Below are 21,343 nucleotides of genomic sequence, written 5' to 3'. Positions count from 1 at the left end.
CCAACTGGGGAATCAAAGGAGGAGGCATTCTGGCAAATGTTTCACAAAGCAGCTATGGAGATTTTCAGCCCAGACACCAACACACATCAGTTTGGACACTGCTTACAGCGTTGACACCAGTTTGATATGAAGCCGATTTGGCTTTCATAATTGTATGCTCACCAGATGACTTATATTTCGAGGTTTACTTACCACCAGACTGACGATGGCAGAAAACTATTATAATTTATATAAGATTTACAAATGTTAAATCGCTACCTCTGCCTACAGTGACTTTGTTTCCCAGGAGCTGGCCAGGATGCAAAAGTAACCTGTGGCCAGCTCTGTGCCACTGCAGATTTGGCAATATCATGTCAGCAAGCTGGTTACAGCAAGGAACCTGTGTGAAGCATCATTTTGAAAGGGGTGTCTGATTAACAGACATTCCTTTCAGAAAACAATAACCACATTATGCTGTGTGCAAATAAACGTAGGAAAGAGGAAACGCTGTTAAAAAAACAATGCAATCAAATAAATATACCTGGTCATTCTAGAGGTGAATGTCAAAATCCCAATCCTATGCTTTTTTTAAAAGAAATCTCATTAGAAGTCCTCAAGCTCCTCTAATCTGCTGGCACATTCTTTCAGAATTCCGCTAGAATGTTTCAGAACGATTTGTCCACTTAGTCAACTGTTTGAATGGCATAGGCTGGATTTGATCTTCTGAAAGCCCATGATGCTTCAAATGAAGAGGTTCTTCATTTAATTTGTGTGTTTAGTGATGCTATGCCCAAAACCTCAACTCTCAAAGATGCATAGAATCATAGGTCTAAAGCCCCTTCCTGACCCTAAACTCTATTAAATTTCAAAGAACTAACCAAAAAGAGATAATTCTCTATTATAACATACTTCAGTACCTACACCTGAACGCTTCCTTCATGTTGATGATTCAAACGGGTAAAATCAAAACAAGGAGTCCAGTGTCACAGCTTAACTACCCCCTCTTTAGAAGCTTCTGATTCTTTTTATTTAAATAGTTTAGTCTATACACTAAGGAAGAATATTTTGCTGAAACGGTTGGTCTCTAACCTTGTCCAGTGACTTCCTTGGTAACCTCAGCGTACAAAATATATCCCTGCTCAACCTATCAAAAACATAAAAGCTATTTTATCGTTCAATGCGGCCCTGAAACTCGATCTCATTTCCCTAGATAAGTCCTCTGCCATCACATTGCCTCTCTCCATGATACCCTTTTCTCCTTCACTGTATGTTGTGCTTACCCACTCCCTAAGTTTTATATACTGTCACTCATGCCACTTCTACACATGCTTATCCTGAAACTCCACTTACCTGCCTTAATCACTCTATGACCTGCACATGTCACACCTAGTTGTTCACCTTGATTCCGTACACTCCTCCTTAGTGTAGAAGATATATACCCTTTACAGTAGATGTTGTGTCAGACCTGTCCCCTGTACATAGGCCCAAGCAGACTGGTGCCCGTTGTACTGTCCCCATTCAGTGGTCCCAACATCATTCGACCACTGATGCATAATTGACTATTTATCTTACAGCATGCTTTAATGGGATGATCACATGGTAACCGCAAGAATTTGTTCTTGATCATGCAAGCAGCCAGCTGCATCCACTACCATTGGTCACAGACCACCCAACGCTGTTCGATCATACTTTATCAGTATGCATGCTATGAGATGCACCACCCTGGTTTGTTACATTGCAATCATTTGGAGGGAATTTTGCTCCCAAATGCCCTCTCCACACAAGCATGACTTTTCCCTCCCTTTTATTTCCTTTGGTCAGCCACTCTCTGATCTCGTCAGGGTCCAAGTGCAGACTCGATTACAAGTATGCTGGTCCAGAAAAAATGCCGTTAATTCTGACTCCGGCATTTTTAACGGACTGGCACACTTCAAGTTTGTCGGTGGGGGACACAGATCTCCCGGTAGGCCTGACCTGCTGGTAGATCAGGCCCACCGGCACCGGTATTACCGGTGCCGGTAATTCCAGCAATCCCATTCCAGGGAGTCCTGTCTCCATGGTAATGGGAATATACACACTGTGCCGCCCATAATATCCTGGTAATACCAGAATATCGGGCGGCAGAGACGGTAAGGCCGGTTTGCCGGTATCCTGATACCGGCAAACCTATAATGAGGGCTAAACACTTCAACTGTATGCAGACAATACCCAAATGTGCCAGTAGCGGTCCAAAGATATCAGTGTGTCTGCAACAGTGGACATACAAGCTTTCTGCCTGCTAAACAAGTCTTGTCTGAATATTGCCCAGTGGGTTAGCCATCAAGAAGCTGAAAACCACGTGCCATGATCTCATTCTGAGAAACACATCTCCATTACACTAAAAGTTGCAGCTAAATCCGACTCCTCTAATGGTCCACAGAGTGAGCGCAATATTTGGACAATATATTTGAAAGTTAAAATAAATTGTGCCCACAGTTAGTACTGCAATCAGTAGCAACATGCTTCTGATGGAACTCTCAACTGCACAGTGCTACAGAGTAGTAGTGTCACAAAATTGTGGAGACCAGATGGCACGCTTTAAAAAAGATTGCTAGAACCACTTGAAAGTAAATGCCGAGTTTATGGTGCCCTGCGTGTTGCAAGCCTTACTTGATATGGGGACAGCTTGGCATCCACGAGGTCTTGAGTTGCTTTACAGGCACGTAGTAGTTTCCTCCCTGCACTCCACATCCACACACTTCAAAGCTTGGCATATCAGTGCTAGAAATGGAAGAAATGACCTCCTTGGAGGGGAAGGGAAGGGACAGGCGTAGAGGAGTGTGGGCCCAGACCAGGTCATGCAACCCAGTATCTCGTCATACAACCCAAGCCTGGTGATTAACATAAAATCAAAGAGCATTATGGGAACAAAGGAATGGGCAAAATCTTAAATTTGAAACATGTCTGATAGTGATTCAGCAAGAAATACTTTTGAGCAAATAATGGGAGTTGGACGCTGATGAATTGATTGGTCACTATATTTACACCAACAAAATGTCTGTTAATTGCAAGACACATGCAAACTTGGACAGCTGCAAAGCAGTATGTGAGGCTTTGGCTGTGTCTGCATTCAGACGTTGCACCACATTATCTCTCAACGTATTTCCTAAACAATTTTACTTTTATAGCAAAGACTTGTCATACTAAGTGGCAAGCTAAGAAAACCTACGGGGGGTTGTGATTGGCTTCAGGAGGACATCGAAGTATACTTTCTTTAAGAGGTTGGGTTGTGATTGGGTCTCTACAGTCGGGTGGACAAGTTATGCCCACCCCTAGTGCATGTTATCTTCATCAGTTACTAGATACACGGTACACCATTGGCTATCAAACTATAAGGCCCTTCATTATATATCCCTCTACTATTGGTTGGCACGCTTGTACCCTTCTGTAACATTCGGCTCACTAGCAGCACGTAAGCTGGTACCCCAGGTGCCAGTGGGTGGATTTGACCATGTCTCCCCATCCAATTAGCCCAACATCTCTCATCGCTCATGCCGTCTGCCATTCAGGTTGTCTTTGAACTTGTCCTTGCAAAGTATCATTCCTCCTGAGAATAAAAGGGAGTATAAGCACACTCCATTTGCAGTTCAGGTCTGTACGCCCAACTCCTATTTCCATCCTGGACTTGCATGACAGGAGACCATATTTCTGCCGGTTTTTCAGCATTTAATTGTCTGGAATGAATAAACTTTACACTCATGGTGTTCTTTCTTGCACCTTAACAAGGGCTGATTCAGCTTCTCACGTTCACTGTTCTTCAAGGATAGATAACCGGTTCTTGGCCGCTCCATCATTTGACACCAGGCCTGACAGCTATTTCAGGCCTTTCCTCGATCTTCAGCAGCTTTATTACCGCGACACAGCTTTCCGATCCTTATTTCTTCACAGGTCTAAGCTTACTAAATATGTGAAACCGATGTACAGATTCTATATAAAGGCGGTACTGCGTATAGCCAGCTTTTATGATTACTTAATCTACTTGCGTTGCTGCATCTGTACAGTTACAAAACGGCTTGCATTTTTCTGCAGTGCTCTTCACACATGCAATCTTCATTCCGCATATGAAAGTTTACTCAATTATTTACTTTGTCATCAGATTCTATAAGGTCTATACATCTTCAACCATTCTTCTCAGTGTGTCACACTCAGTACTTGTGACGTCACCAGCCTCTTTTTCGCTCATCTTCATATTCCTTCGGGGATCTCCTCCAAGAGATTGTCATCTACAAGGGGGTACATCATATAGGGTCTTCCCAATGGATACCTATTCTCAAAGACTCTCCGTGAAATTGGCACAATCACTGGTGTGACGCATGTCATGCTTTCCGGTTTCCAACATATAGGAAGAATTGGGATGGGACTTCCTGCAGAGGCATTGAGCTGCTCCTCTACAGAGCAGTGCTCTGGCAAGACAAACTTTTCAGGAGCGCTGTTCTGTCTTGTTGCTCCCCATTTACTACGATGGGGCACGTTAAATAAAATGCAGTCCCTTTAAAGAGTCTGATTCATCAGGTGGTCGCCCCCAAAACCTCCTCCAACATCATATCCGCTGCAAGTTACATCAAATGCTGGCCGACTGGCAACAACCATAATCAACGCTTTCGCTGCCCCACATGACCTGGCTTTTCAGCGAAGCATTTGTGAATTAGCCAAAGCCAGTGGTCGAAGTGGGCGGGAACGGTCGGTAGCGGACATCCACTACTTTTATTTTTTACTGGTAACAACTCCACTACTTTTTGCAAATATTTACACCATTCCGGAACTGTTCTTTGCAAAATTAAAGTACACCTCCACTTTGCCACTGGATATCAGGTACAGCTAAACTGAAATCTGTTTCAACTCAATTGGCTGTCAAACAGCATGGCTGCAACCCTTGAAAAATGTGTAGCTCGTTGCTCCCTTCCTACCCTATCTCCCCACCCAGAGTCACAGTTCCACTACTTTTTTGGTCCACTTCTATCACTGGCAAAAGAAGCTTCTCTGTTGTGCCTTTAACCTTTTCCTTTATATTGTGGCTCAAATCTTGGGAAAGGGAATGAGGGCATTAAACCCACCATTAAGCGGAAAACGTTTCCAAACTAACATCAATGACTTCTATGCCGGTCTCTGTAACTCTTTAAGCAAATTAAACTACGCATCCTAAAGCCAATTCACAACAATTATGGTGCGCTTCTGTGACAGAAATGAGGGCTTTCTTAAATGCATGTTAACTTAGAAGGATCAATGACACCCAAGGGAAGGTGGAAAGAAGATTATCGCAGCAAAGTGGTGACTATGTCATTAGTCTGGGGCCAGCTTTTCCTCCTCCTTGCCCGGCAGTTGCAGACACTCGTTTATTCCATGTATCCTTGCATCGTTTTATTTTTAATTGTTTTGTCACCCTTCAATAGTTTACAGTAGCAGCTAGTCATTAACACCAAATGGCCCACATATTATACAAGGTGTGTGCTGTCATAAATGTTTCTTCCAGAATATATGGCTTAACCTAAAAGGAGAAGGAAGACAATAATAAGGTGTCTAGTCATAATATCGAATGCAATATTTTCGAAAGTCAAAATGTCGAAAAATAAAAATGTCGAATTACAAAAATGTCGAATTTTTTTCGATTTTTTTTCGAATTAATGTTTAAATAAATAATTAATTATAGTTTATAAAACATAATTTTTTTAAATGGTTAAAGGTATATCCATGGTGGGTGGGGGGATGGGGAGGAGAGGGGGGTTGGGGTAGGGGTTTTGGGATGGGTTTTTTTAATAATTAATTATTTAATTAATGTTTTATTAAATACTTTTTTTTAAAAATTAAAGGTATATCCATGGGGGGTGTTGGGGGGGGATGGGGAGGAGTGGAGGGTTGGGGTAGGGGTTTAGGATGGGGGGTTTGGGGGGACCCCCCCAATAAAAAACGTTAGTATGTGTGACATTTTACATAGTTATTTTAACATTGGTTTTTCGATTTTTTTCGACATTTTTTTTTCGAATTAATGACTTTTTCTATTATATGTATGTTTTCGACATTTTTAAATTCGACATTTCTTTTTCGACATTTTTGTAATTCGACATTATTTTTTCGATATTATGACTATAAACCCAATAATAATAATATTGTATTATTATAATTATTCAGATCTTTATTTAGCGCAAACTTAGCTTCGGGAAAAACGGAGTGCTTTACAAATCATAGGGGGAAGGCCACGGTGAGGGGCGCAGAGGTGCAAGGATGCGGGGAGCTAACAACGGGCGGCAGGACAGTGGGCAATTGGGCAGGAAGGGATGTACAAGCAAGTAGGGGAGGAAAGAGAGGGGTGCGGATCACCCGGCGTCGGCATAGCTGGGGGGGGGGGGGGGGGGGGTGTGTGTGTGTGTGTGTGTGTGTGTGTGTGTGTGTGTGTGTGTGTGTGTGTCCGCCCGCCCGCCCGCCCAGGTGCTAGAGAGGAGCGAGGAGGCAAGTCTGGTGTTAACGTGGAGGAGGTTCCAGAGTCTTCGGACGCAGACATGCCAAGGCCTACATATCCCATTGCATTAGACATACCTTTGAAGGAAATCGCCATTGTGTTTTGCCTTCAAATGCACTCTTCATTATTCCATTTTAATGATTCAGGTTCCAGAAAAGGGGTGGGTCAACCACACTCCAATAAGGATCGTAAAAGGAGTAGGTGCCGGGGAGTGTAGAGTACTTTGCAATCGGAAGTCCTCTAGGATGAAGGATTTGAGGACGTTTCAAAGCTGGCATGCAGGTTGAGGGCCCTTTTGCATACATAGCGAAAATATGCTGGTAAGAATGTGCCAGAAGAAAATGTGCTCCAGCAGGAAAACGCTGGGTCCATGCCCTGTTTGGACGACAGAGCCCCGTAGAGAGCAGGCTGAGACCACATGCAGAGCCGCCTCTGGCCGTAGAAGATAGAGGTTAGTTGGGCAGTGGGCTGCAAGCCTGGGCTGGGGGAACAGGTGAGAAGGGCACCAAAGAACAGAAGATGGTAAGACTTTTCCCTGAAACGAGCACAGTCCAGAAAACACCACGGGCATATTCTACTGTGGTCACAGGACTTGGGCCATAGAGGACAGGGTGGCAAAGTGGCCCTGGCGTTTCCACGCCGCCTTCGGGATTCTGGCTGGCATATAGACCGAGATCCCATTAGTCACTTTTATGTTTGCAACAATGGCAACAGTGATTGTATCCGTGTACGTTTCAGGCACCATCTTACAAGTTGAAGATGCCGCCTACACTTGAGTAGATATGTGAACAGGCAATCACCCGGCCTCTTAAGCCTTTCTATTTGGACACCTGAATGTTTGATAGGATGTAATCTAGAAGGTGGCCTCTTTGTTGATCAATTTTCCTGACTCCCTCTCCAACCAGCTACTATGTCTTAGTGCAACGCTCAAACCGGAATCCTCAATCCAGCAGGGAAATTAGGTGTCAAACTCACCTCCCGACGCCTATAGCGAATTATTTGCCTTAGGCCTAATTTCTAACCAGGGGCAAAGCAACCGCAAACGCCAGAACCAGTGACCGCCCAAACCAATTAAATGAAAAATGGTGCTTCAAAGTATTTTTTGATGAAATGGTGGTAACCTGTCTCACATTGGAGCCAAAAGGCACTGATCTAGTATGCTGACCAACTCCCTATACATTGTGATGCTATGCGTTTTATGCACTGCAGGCCAGCAAAACTTCACTCGGACCTTATTATAAACACTGCCTCTTTACCCTCCTGCCTGCCCGTAAACATTTGAACTGCTAAAGCAATTTGTACATAGGAGCAGTGGTGTAGCCAGGATTGTATGTCTAAGGGGCACGTACTATGACCATGTGGCACTAAAAAAGACGTCCTTGTCGGATAAGGGGGAATTCTACATTTTATTAGAGTCTTTTACGCACTCCTGTAGACCAGGTCAAGGTTATAGGTCATATAGGCTATTGCATACTTTTAATTAGCGCCCTTGTTCGGACTTTGGCTAGGATCCAGGGCTTCCAGGCACTATTTGAAATATCCAAAAACAAAGTAACTACTTTGTTAGGAATGGCGCTTCTCAGTTTACCCCATTCGGTTGCTGCCAATTCATAAAATGTGTATAACAATCTGAGTCAAAAATAGTAAATAGATTCAAAAGTATATGTTTTGTAGCGGGAAATGTTTAATTCACATTCCTGTAATTTTCCTTAAAATGGCATGATCTTGCACATCCAAAATCAGTAAATGGGTTTACATCTTGAATTGCCCATAATACGCAAGTGCCAATGCATTTCGGATTAAACTTCAGGGCGGTATTATGACAAAATTATTGTCACATAACTGATATTACATTCATATCTGGTAAATATTCAAACAACATAACATTCCCATTAAATCAATACAAAATCACATACCATATCATGTGTGGATAGCATCCGTGCGCATAGGTGAAAGAAAACAAAATAAATGCATACATTAGTTAGCTAGCAGTGTAATGTACTCTATCTGAAGATATGGAATTAATTTGCATGTCCTACCTGAGTTATGTTAAAGTCTTGACTATGTATGTGCCTGTACACAGTTGTATCTACAAACAGAAAGATTAGATGTCACTCTACTTCTAGTCTCAAAGAAGTCAGCACATGTAGTCTATTGCGTGAGCCGTTCTTACCATCCAGCTTCTGCTCGCGAGTCGTGTGAGCCGAGTGAGCCACTGTAAAGCGTGCTCGCGTCGGTTCACTTTCCTTTTGTTAGTTGTCATGGAGACGTTGCGAGGCGTCGTGGTCCGGCTGGAGCATGTACACCTCGCGCCCCACCCCCGGGCGTAAGCCCTGGGGCGGGGATGTCACCATGGAAACTCAAAGGCGACGGACGCCTTTGGTAGAAAAATATCTGTATGTGTTCGAGAAAACTCAGCACTCAGAATGCGGGCGTCCGCATCTATAAGTTGGCAATACGGTGAATGTAAAAAGAGAGTGTATCTGCATTGCAAGTGAACACGCGGAGGTAGACAAATTGAACCCCAGGTTGGGGTTGTTACCATGGAAACTAGGAATGAACGGACGCATTGTACAGAAAAGTATCTGCTAATGTACTAGAAATGTATGCGCTGTGAGAGCGTACGTGTTTTGCATCTAGTATTTATCAGTTAGCAATTCGAAAAATTGAGAGAGGGGATGTGTATGCGTTGCAAGAGAGCACCGGGAAGTAAACAGGTTCAACCCCGTGCCTATCTGATGGTATAGAGGAGTATAGATGGACCTTCTCCCACTTCTCTAAAAAAAAATGTATAAGGTCTGTAGAGAGTGACTCATATGTTATGCACTGAGGGAGCTTCAGTAGGGGGTTGCATAGTACCTTAACATAGGACCAGGACTAAAGAAGTGTACAGTGGTAGATGTTGTAAAGTTAATAGTGCATGATATTTGCAAAGATACGCAGTAACTTAGTATTGGTCACAAAACTAACAATTGGAATAGAAGCCAAAGCAGATCTGCCGGTTAAGCACCCAAGAGTACGTGCGCTTTGAAATTTCATTATCAAAAGTGACCAATATCCAAAATAGTGTTGTGTGACTTACACCCATCAAACATTACAATGCTTAAAAGCATTATAAAAAGCACATCAAATTAATCTCCTCATTGAGCCCCTTTGGAGACAAGGAACTCAAGCGGTCGATCCAGAAGGATTCTCTTTGGTCCATCCTTTTCTGAAAATTCTCGTGGATATCTCTTTTAATTACCACTTCCAAAATCACAAATCAGATCTGAGACGGGTTGTGTTTTCTGTCATACCAATGTCTGGCCACAGCTGAGTTGGGGTTATTGTTCCTTATACAAGACCTGTGCTCATTCCATCTTGTTTTAGCTACCCTTAAGGTCTGGCCCACATAGTATAAACCACAAGGGCACTTAATAGCATAAATCACATAGTTAGAGTCACATGTTGCAAAACCCTTGAGTCTAATTGTCTCTCTCGTGTGGGGGTGCTTCACTGATTCACCTCTCATAACGTATCCGCAGTTGCTACAGTTCAAACAAGGGAATGTCCCAATCCGTTCTGTGATTCTCTTCTTAAGTGTTGGTTTAGTTTGAACCAGCCTATCCTTAAGATTCTGACTTCGCTGATAGGCGAATGTAGGAACTTCTTTAAACAAATGTTCCACTCGTTGATCGCATAGTAGTGTGTTCCAGTGCTTTTTGATAATACACTTAATACGATTGCTCTGTTGTGAATATTTAGACACAAAGACAAGCGGTGGAGCCTCGTCTTGTTTAGTTTTCACTTTCAATAGGTCTTCTCTGTTCTGGGTAGCTACCCTTGCTTGTGCTGCATTTACTTCTTCCTCTGAGTATCCTCTATCCAGAAACTTTTTGTCCATTTCCCTGATAGCTATGTTATAGTCCTCTGGATCACTTACCAATCTCTTTATTCTAAGCATCTGGCTGTATGGGAGATTTTTAATGAGACTCGGTTGGTGGAAGCTGAGACGTTGTAGAAAATGATTGCGGTCTGTAGGTTTCGAAAGACGGTTGTCTGGTATCCCATATTAGTAATCTTGATATCTACATCCAAAAAATGAATATTAGATTGTGAGTATTCATACGTAAATTGAATTCTTGCATCTTTACTGTTCAGATATACGAAAAAATTCAATAATTCCTCCTCTGTGTCTCTCCATACCCCAAAAATATCGTCGATGTACCTAATCCATAAAAACAACTTGGGGTACCATTGTTCGTTCTGTAATATGTGTTCTGACTCAAAATTATGCATGAATGATTTCGTATAAGATGGAGCCACGGTGGCCCCCATGGCTGTACCAGCTACTTGAAGGTAATATCGGTCTTTGTACCGAAAGTAAGAGTTATTACTTATAAATTCGAGTAAGGCCATTATAAATTCTTTTTGTGCTGGTATCTCTTCTGCCTTAAGCAGCATCCATTCTACGGCCTCACTACCGTGATCGTGGGGGATCGAGGTGTAGAGACTATTTACATCTATGGTAAAACAAATGTTGTTGGAATCAAATGGTGTCGAATTCAAGAGTTGTAAGAAATGTCGAGTCCTTAATATATGTATTGGTTTTCTGGATGAGTGGGTGTAGAAAATAATCCACATATTTGCCAAGGGGTTCCAATATACTGTTCATCCCTGCAATGATGGGTCTCCCAGGGGGTCTAATTGGGTCTTTATGCACCTTCGGTAGGGTATAGAAGTGTGGTATTTGGGGATGTAGATTGGTCCAGAATTTCTTCGTGTGGTGATTAATCCACTCTAGCTCTTCCGCCTTTTCTAGCAGTATTTTTAAGTTCTCTCATATCTCTGGTGTAGGATCCTTTGTTAAACGTGCGTAAGTGTTCACATCACTCAATTGTCTCTCACATTCTTTTTCATAATCCGTAGTATTGAGCAGTACCAGGCACTATTTACCTGCGCAGCCGTTGATCTTGATGCCTGTCAGGAGTCCAACATTCTCGCCCTGTCCCCTACTCTCGCTACTCCCACTCAGCCAGCACTTAGCTCTGCCCGCACCACAACTCTCACCCATCATTCCTCCCTCCCCCATCGCCGCTGCCCCTCCTCCATCCCCCAAGCTTCCCTGTGGCCCCGCCTGCATACCGTAGAAAACAAGGACTTCAAAGTGAAGCCCATTCTCCCTCCCAAGGTCATGGAGGCGGTGCCACTGGGAGCCGGTGGTTGAGCTGCTGGGCCCACACCTGGCTGTCCAGCGCTTGGTCAGGTGTAATGCCTGCCCTAGAGGGCAATAATGCTAAAATAAAACATTACAAGACACAGGGCCTTATTTCGAGTTCGCAGTACACAGTAAAAATTCCAGTAATAACATTTACCGGCACTTTCACCAGACCGGCCAACTTTGACGGTAGGGGTTAAGGAATTACCTCCAGCAAAGAGCTTGAGGTAAATCTGAACCGATACCGGCAAAAAAAACGTCATGACCGGCACGGCCGGTAATTGGGGAAACATGCTATGGGTTCCATAGAATTGGGATTTACCGCCATTACAGCACTTCAGTCTGCCGATAATTTCGGCAGAGCAAGTGCCGGTAATGTCCACCAGCGGAATACCAGCAAACTTGTGATGAGGCCCAGAGTCTTTTCAAGTACCCCATTGCATCTTGATCGCCAGTCTTGCAAAGGCATTCTCTCTTGTTAATACAATGTTGCTTACATTCCTGACCTGTACACATTTTCAAGTGTTAAGTATGTTACCAAAAAGAAAGCATTTTTCTGTTTAAATCGTATAGCAATACACAACACTAGAAGGCATGGCACATTCTTCATGTTTTAATAGCCAGAAAAATGCCAGAAAAAAGCACATTTAAAGACTGTGTACCAGGTGTTTTCTTTGTTTATTTTGTAATGCAGTCATATCACTATAGTATATTTCCATATGCATGCTGTCAGCGATTTGGCTTTGTACTTAATAAAAAAGACGTTTGCAAGTTTCAAAATGAGACTAATTAGTTAATCACCTCTGATTGAGGGCCGGCCTGCGACTCAGCCCTTAATCCTTTCAAGGTCATTGGACAGAGTGTCTTTACATTGGGCAACAGTAACATGTAACATGACAGAACTTATGATCGGGAGGAATCTGACGTGAAGTGCTGTATACAAGTCCAGCATGCACATTGTGGGGCACAGATGCCACGTATAGAGTATGTGTGTGTGTGTGTGTGTGTGTGTATGTATCTATGTGTAAATGTGGATACCTCTAGAGCACGTGAGCCATTCACTTTTGTAAATATGCTATTTATTTGACTTTTCTGGGAGGGGAGAACCATGACTCTCAGGTGATGTTTCTGTGAGTGAGCAAAGAGATAAATCAACGTACAGTGTGCATTATAAATATTACTATTATATTTAGAGCAAGATTACAGACTAATAAACCATGTGCAAGTGAGATTTTCTCTTATGCACACAGAGGTGGTAATCTTTAAAAAAAAAAAAAAGAAAGAGGCGCTAGCTGGAAGGTTTGGAGTTAATTCTAATCTCTGGCATTGCTCTGAGCAACACTCCAGACCATCGTTCTTCAGCCTGCCAAGCCATTAGAGAAGGGGAAAGACCATATGCAAATCAGGCTTGGTCCAACCTCAATAGGGTCCGCCCAGCCCGAACTTCTAGGTCTAGGTGCAACCAAGCTGCAAGTATCCTTTTATCTGCAACCAAGCTGTAAGTATTCTTATGATGTGCAACCAATCTGTAAGTATTCTTATGCTATGCACCCTGATACCCGAGGGTCTGGAGCGCAATACAAGAAAATAAAACAAACAAATAAACATCCCTTCTGCACGAGACCACAAGCATCCCCAGACATGTTTCAGCCAACATACTGCTAACATACATAGGTGGCATTTTGATAAGATGAACAGATAAAACACCCAACCTGACATGTGCACTTGCCTGCCCACCTGAAACAATGTTAGCTATCCTTTTAGAAGGAGAGCTACTGTGGTGACTTTACTGCGGCAGAGGCTGAGGTGAACCAAGGCAGAGGCTCACCCAAAAAATTCAATAATTTGTGTTCCCTCAGAGGTTGTTTCAGAGTGAATGGGGGGCAGAAGCAGAGAACATGTTCCTTGCATAACGGGTACCTGCACTATTGGCGCACACAGAGAGCCAACCTCCACCTTGCCGTTACAGCCCCGTCATAAAAACGGTACCTAGTCTTCTCAATGATGCCCGGCCGTTACTGCCCATCCTGCTTCATCCTTGTTGAGCATGTCCAGGTACCAGCCACAGTTTGGGCTGCCTGGTGGCACTCACTCCTCGATCCATCTCTTCCCTCACTGTGTCATTCCCCAGGGTCCTGACTCTCCACCTTTTCAAAGGCGCTTTACTTTTTGAAACTGCTGCATGCGTACTTCAAGAACTGAGCTGTTTTGGAAAGTGAAGGGCAATGTGTAATTGCAGGTACTGCAGACCTCCCACATGGCAAGGGGATATCAGGCCATGTGCAGAGTGGTCTGGAAACCAAAAGTGGCTCTGGAAATGTTTTTCAAAGAGACCACCAATTACCAACGGTGAGCAAGCCCAACCCATAGAAGCAGGGTTTTGGGGAGGGGAGTGTTCTCTGCCCAAGAACATTTTGAAAATAGGTAAAAATAGTGTTTTTTCCAACATATTTGCCCCAATATATAGATTAAAAAGTAGCTCAACATAACAAAAACTGGCATAAATCATGTTTCAAGAGTCAAGCTGCAAGAGCTATAACATTGTTTTCTTCAACAGGATTTGGTGGATGAGGAGAGATGGAAGGAAGGGGGTGTGGTGACTGGGAGCGAGTTTATGTAGAATATGTTACATATATAATAAGTTGGCTCACGCAGGTGAGGCCAATCTAACATCCCCATTTATACAATCCAACCCCACAATTGTGGGTAAGGAACAGAGCGCGAGGTAGTCGGATATTGAAATTTACCAAAAAGAATAATGTAACTTCAACCAATTTGGTCTCTAGCTTAACACCATGGAGATCAACACAAGGCTAGGCATAGCAAATCTCACAATCTTTTTTTAAAAACGAATTTCCCTCCTATATGAACCTTACTGTTGTCAGTCAATACAAGCATTCTCTCTACTTCAAACTTCTTATAAATATATTGTATTCTTAATGATACTAGACATTTTGAAACATTTCTCTTCTACATTTACTTCTCTAGGCAACCTATTTTAATTCCATTAAATACATTCAAAATGAGGCAAGTGTGCATAAAACATTTGATTTTCTCCAGTATCAATACAAGTATATCATCGGAGAAAATCAATTGAACAATTAATTTGTAATGCATTTACTATCAACAAACTATCCTGCGCAGATGTGTTAATGAATGTATTAGCTATATGCAGGTCAATTAATTGTAGGCAATGGCCAGCTTACTTTGACTCCTGCTGGTTTAAATTCGAAATTGCTCTGTGATTTATGTATCATGTTCTAAACCAACATGTATACTCAAAATACATAGGTGCAGCTTTCTGTGAACATGTGTGTGTGATGTTCACTAAACTTGAGTGTTACTTGCATTCTGAATGTGTGTGAGGGGCTCACTTGGAATACAGACAGGCCTGCAGCTTTAATTCACGTGTGTGCGTGTGTACTGTTTTCACGCTACCTGCAGGTGCAACCTTTCAATCTACTTATGCCTGCATGTGTGCAGCTTTACATTTCATTTCTCAAGACAAATTAGATTAGACTTTAAAGAACAACATATCACTTTGTATTCAATGTAGTTTGGGAACACAGGGCATTGAGATATTAACACATGTTGTGCAGTTTTCAAATTGCATTCCCCATAATTCCCTTTCCTTTATCATCCCAGATTTTACACTGGTCAATTTATCTGGACAATTTCGGGTTGCTGGGGGTTCCATTTAACTTCTGAATTTGGCATCTGATTTTGGAGAGCCAATAGTGGAGTCAGTCAGCCTGAAATCCTTCCTTCAGCAGACCCTCTCCACAGTTGGCTAATCTGGACCCAGATTCCAACATAGACTCGTCTTCCCATCAATGGACTGGTCTCCAATCTGCCAAAATGAATATACTAATATAAACTAATATTTTGACATCCTGGAAGTCGGCACACATATTTAGAGACTTTGAATGATTTTGCTACGATAAGATTTGGCACACTTGCACATTTCTAGCATTAATCTATTCAAAACTTGGCAAGGTTATATTTGATCACATATTGTGATAGATATTACTTCTACCTACAAACAGTCCACATTTTGTGTCGATCGTAGCTTGTGTTGCGACACAGCGATCGATTTAGTGATTATACATTTTACTGTGAGATTTTCCTTCATGTTAAGATGAATCAGATGTTCTAGGGTGAAGTTGCTGAGGTCTCCCTACAGGTGGCCGAGGTCATGCAGTGCCTAAATACTCCCTTTTGTATGCTATTAATGTGTACCACGTGCAGAGGTCTTTTCCCGGACATTAATTCTATAACCTTCCTCTTAACTGTTTTAATGTAGTTCTGTTATGAGATGCCTGTACTTTGACAGATGATAAGTCCTTTGAACCTGAGGGCTTTGAATGCATTAGTGTAAAGTCTGGTGTGATCATTATAGATTTAACCTTCAGAACTGGCCTGAACAGGTTGTCAAGGCCCTTTGTATGTGCTCTTTGTGTGCATTCCTGGGCTGGGTCTGGTCTTTTATATGTTAAGCCTGAGAAGTGAGCCTTGGAAGGTCCCATTTCCCCATTTTGAAAATGACTAACTCCCCTTCCAACATGTATGACAAAGCAGAAAATAAACTTTAAACAAGGTTCCGATTCTACCCTATATTTCAGATCCTTTTGGTTAAAATAGGACCTATACAATCTATTTACTGGAACTGTATATAAAGTGATGTTTCACATAATGTTGGAATAGGCCATGTTTTTTACAATTTCGTTTTGTACTCAATATGCATAATAAAGTACATGCGAAATGTAATCTGTCCCCACCATACTTGCCCATATCCCCCCCTGGAGAACACAGTGCTGATCCCATTTACTGCTGATAAGGTCATTATATGTCAGCTGCGTATGGCAGGGTTTTTTTGATTTGCAGACATCCATGTAGATGGACAACTAATTTCATTAGATAAGTTTGAGTGGGATTTCCTCAAGAGGGGGCTAAATTAGAGGTGGGTCGCAACATTTTTAGATGGCTTATACCGTTGTTGCAGTTTGATGAACGCAGACAAGTTTTCAGAAAGATTATTGACCTAACCTTCAATGTTTGTGGTCATATGACTATTGCATGTACATACGTTTTGACACTTTTGAAAAAATAAAACATGGTTAACTCGTGTAAGGAGCATTGGCAAGGACCTTAAAGCATAGTTTTGCAAATGTGCCAGTGTTTTTTTTTTTTGACAAGTGTCATAATGTAGGTACAAAAAATAGTGAGATACCTTTGGTGACTGAGGTATAGCCTGTGGCCATTGGCAGTTGCCAAATTGTCTGGGTCATGGTATAAGGTCATGATCCAGACAATCTGGCTACTGGCCATGACCGCGAGGGACGAAAATTGGTGTTAAAGTGGCCATGTCCACCTGGGACCGGCTATGTGGTAAAGTTATTCGAAAGTGGGATAGGTTTGAAAGGGAAAAAAAAATGTGTTCATGGTAATATGGTCAAGGGGCTCTGTCTTCGCCTTCTGCAGGCTGCCATGGAAAGGGAGAGAGGCTCTGTAAAGAACCCCGCCTTCCCGTTCCATGGGGACCATCTTGGAAAATTATTTTCTTTAGGAAGAAATATCTATTCTTCAGCACCCAGGTTCCGCTTTGGGAACCAGGAGTGCTAATGGCCTTTATCCCCCATTGCAGCGGCTGCAATGGAGGATAATGGTCCGGAGCACTAGTTTATGTATTTATTTATCTATAATGCTCCGAAGCCTGCAGGCATCAGGGCGCACACAGACACACTTCGCTTGGGCCGATATATTGGGCTACTGGGTCGCTAACCCCCATTCCGGTCTCTGGAACGGGGATGAACGCCAAGTTATTCCCATTAGTATAACGAAAAATGCTAATGGAAATGTTGTAAAAACGTATTGAATCTATGTACTTTACTGAGAAATGTAAAGTATATAGAGTCTGAGATTTGTTTTTTGTTCTATTTTTTATCTGTGAAAGGTGATTTCTAAAGGAACGGTTAAAGGAACATTGTGGTTAAGTTGCACTAATTAAAACCTATGAAATTCAATGAAAAAACATTATGGTTAAGTTGCACCTATAAAATTGACTGAAAAAACTTTATTAAAGGGACATTATTGTTAAGTTGCACTAATAGCATATGAAATTCAATGAAAAAACTTTGTTAAAGGGACGTAATGGTTAAGTTGCTCTAATAAAAATCTATGAAATACAATGAAAAAACATTGCTAAAGGGGCGTTATGGTTATAGGTGAAACCGAAAAAACCTCAGAAATTCGCCATTTATGGTAAGCTAAGCAACCACAACCCGCACCGCCACTCTGCACTGCTAAGACTAACACCCAGGACATCAAAGATGACATCACAGATATCATTGGTGACATCTAGAAATGGCCTCCACACCATACTAGATTTGTTAACCCCTACCTTGTACAGCAATGTGTTCGACTTGGAAGCAAGATGACATGGAGCAAAACAGGTTCGATCCCCGGGTCCACGCTTAGAAACCTCTGGGTATTAAGCACGTTATAAATAACTCAGTACATTACATTGCATGTCAAAGATTCTTTCTATGTTGACCAGAATCTGTAACTCCTGAACACAGTCTTCCACAATCATATATTGTTGTGACTTTCTCTTTGGGAAGGTAACATTTTCTTTTTGTTTTGAACTGGCCCACATTTTAGACTGTGTGTTATTATCAAACATGTATCTGGAAGTTGCTGCTTAATTCTACCAGATTTGTTCCTTTACTTACACAATTATTTTTTTATTTTTTTATTGTGACAAGACAATTTTACAAAATTGAGTCATTTCTTTGGCGATTTATTGAAGAATTAGAGCCCTCAGTTGAGGGCTCTATGCAGGCTCGGACTGGCCTATAAGGCAATAGGGCAATGCCAAACCGAAAACGCCAAATGCTAGTGTGGGTCAGTTTTTGGTCAACGTGGGCCTCTTTTTGGGCCAATGTGGGCCAGTTTGATGAGTTACTTCACTATGCGTCTAGTCGTTTTGACCAGTGTTGCTGAATAAATATTCTTTAAAGTGCACAATTTGCATTACATTTTATCCAAAAACTCCCCCTTGGGTACTATTCAAACAGTCTCTCACAAAAGGAATGAATTGTTTTTTGCAACTGTGGGCTATTTTTTCATTGGTGCCCGAGACAATTTTATCCCCCAGTCTGACTCGGGCTCTATTTATTGTGTGTTGGATGACTGCCGCCCAGGTTAGTGTTTCCATACTAAAGGCCTGTGATGAGGTTGAATCTCACCTAGCAGACAACAGAGCATGCTGGTAAGGGCTTTAACCCTGTCAGAGCTTGTGCAGGGGGAACGGCAGGCCAAAGGAAAGCTTGGAAAGCAAACTTTTAGGTGGTTCGAGTCTGCATTCCAAGCTTGCTGATCATTTACAGAGCTGAAAACGGTGAGAACAGAGAAGATGATGGAATGCAATCTTCTACTGCCGGTTAGGGCTTGCATTCCAAACTTCCTGAATGTCAAAGAGAAGAAACAAGTTGTAATGTGATTTAGTTTACATAGAGGTGGTAGTGTGGACTGTCCACGCCTTCCACTGGTGCTATCCCTCATCCTCTAGCTGTCTGGTGTTGCTGAAATGTTCCTAGAATGTGTTATATAGTTCCCCAAGAATTCACTCATCACCTCGATGCAAAGTGCTCTTGATCAGGATGGTACACCTAGTCTTGGCACAGGTTACATGTGATGTTTTCACTGCACCCATGCCTAGGCCAGCCAATAGATGCACAGTATATTGAAGTGAGTGAGCAAGGTGGCCATGTAGACAGAAGGATGTATACACAGACAAACTGACCGCTAGCTATGTGGATAGCGTGAGTATGAGTGCATCCTTACATTCCAAGATGAGCAAAGAACCCGACAAGGATTCTGTGGATGAGACGTCCTTCATTTTGCTTTGTGTGCTCATGCCCGCCACATGGTTCTCAGTTGAATTGTACACTGATCCCGCTTAGGAAAAATTACATCTTGTTTGAATTTGCATGCAAAGCATGCGCTTGGAAAGCTCACACACCATGCAACAGCGTGAGGTAATTTGATTTTGTAGAACATATTATCTGGGTCATTAACTTGATGTTCCTATTTAGAAATGTAACAAAAATGTAAGGAAGAGCCACTGGAGCGTGCAGGGACTGTCTGCCCTGTGCATTTGCTGCTCGGCAGCCCTCTCCTAGGCCATTCTCATATCCTGTCTTATTTTGGATTCTACCCAAGCTATAAGGGGAGTTTTAGGATGAAGGCGTTGCCATCTGTAAAATTGATCTCATATTAACCTCACTGCATTCTCGTATGCATTCACTATGTAAGGAACCCCCTTGTTGCGTTAAAATATCTATGTGGCCTTTTATAAATTGCGCCGGCTGCAAATAGTGCCCACTACTCCTCCGACATCTTGTCCTTCACATCCTCACAAATATATGCAAAGCCTATTATGACGTGTGCCATTTGTGGGAAGCCGGGGGTAACCAACTGCTTTGCAGCCGCGATTGAATCCCGAGGGCTGCTAATCGCTTGATATTGAGAAGCCTTAAGCTTCTGCTCTTTCAGTAGTTGATTGTTTGTGCGTCTTCTAAGCCCGTGTTCATTAACCCACTCCAGTCTTGTGTTTCCCAAAAAGCGTATTTAGAAGTAACACAAGTGGTCAAAGACTGTGATGTCCCTTCTTGCGTATCATGATTGTATCTAAAACAACTATCGTTGTGATTAAGGTGAAGCCTTAGTCACTGGGAGATTAACAACATTGTGCTAAACTAATGAGTCTTTCTGAGAGCTCCCCCCCCCCCCCCACACAGTTGTTGATACTGGTTGGGCCATCTTGAAATCCAATGAGAAGAAGCTACACCTTCTGGAACCTTCTTTCCCCTGTGTTAGTTGCCTTGAGTGCCCTGCATGCAACATTTACAAGACACCTCAAACTAGGGATCTCCAATATTATTAATAATACTAAATCGCAGAGGCTACCCAAAGCTGCTTTCAGTAACGCTGGGAATCCCCAGAGTGCACTGGGACTTTATGACCAAAGATAATGAAATGGGGCAGCGCTAAACTTCCTGATTTGCTGTTTAAGATCACCAAAAAAGAATGGAGGTAATACAGATATTTTAAATTGCCTTCATAATGTGAACAACTTCATAACTTGTTAGTTGCCTTTTCAACATGCGCAACTTATATTTCATAGCCCGTCTTTCTGGAGAACATGGAAGGCACAAGACCCAACGTTGAAATATGGAATAAACGCTGTAATTGCATATGCAAATTAGGCAACGTGCTGGAGTGCTCATTGTTTCCTTGTTTATCTCTTTCTTCTCTCCCCTAGCTCTGTTTTCTGATGTTCTGGACGCCCACTCTGTCGGAGAGAATTTTGATTGACATCATTGGGGTGGACTTTGCCTTCGCCGAGCTCTGTGTCATTCCTTTGCGTATATTCTCCTTCTTCCCAGTTCCAGGTACGTGCATCGTACAGAACATCCGCTAAAGCACCAGCAAAAGTCATCTGCCAGTTCACAAGGACACGCGTTTCCATAGTAAGGTCCCCAATGCTGTGACCAGGCCCGCAGGGGCCAGTTTGACGCATTCTAGTTGCCATGCAAAATGCCTGGTGACTTAAATGTCATTGTTCACCATAGCTACTAATGTAATTTGAATGGGATATGCACTGTGGCCTT

At 42.5% G+C, this 21,343-nt stretch overlaps 1 protein-coding gene across 3 annotated transcripts in view; it reads left to right on the top strand.

Annotated features, from left to right (window-relative positions):
* The window catches only part of ANKH (ANKH inorganic pyrophosphate transport regulator), a 759,848-nt gene that overhangs the window by 693,786 nt on the left and 44,719 nt on the right, over window positions 1-21,343 (top strand). For all 3 annotated transcript variants that reach the window (XM_069620449.1, XM_069620448.1, XM_069620450.1), the window contains one exon: window positions 20,995-21,124. In XM_069620449.1, coding sequence (XP_069476550.1) covers window positions 20,995-21,124 — 130 coding nt within the window. The remainder of the gene's footprint in view (window positions 1-20,994; window positions 21,125-21,343) is intronic.

This window comes from Ambystoma mexicanum, chromosome 5q (genome assembly GCF_040938575.1).
Source record: "Ambystoma mexicanum isolate Mex_15411 chromosome 5q, UKY_AmexF1_1, whole genome shotgun sequence".
Classification (NCBI taxonomy): Eukaryota; Metazoa; Chordata; class Amphibia; order Caudata; family Ambystomatidae; genus Ambystoma; species Ambystoma mexicanum.
The sequence above is the reverse complement of the archived record's forward strand: the minus strand, read 5'-3'. Positions and strand labels throughout refer to the sequence as shown.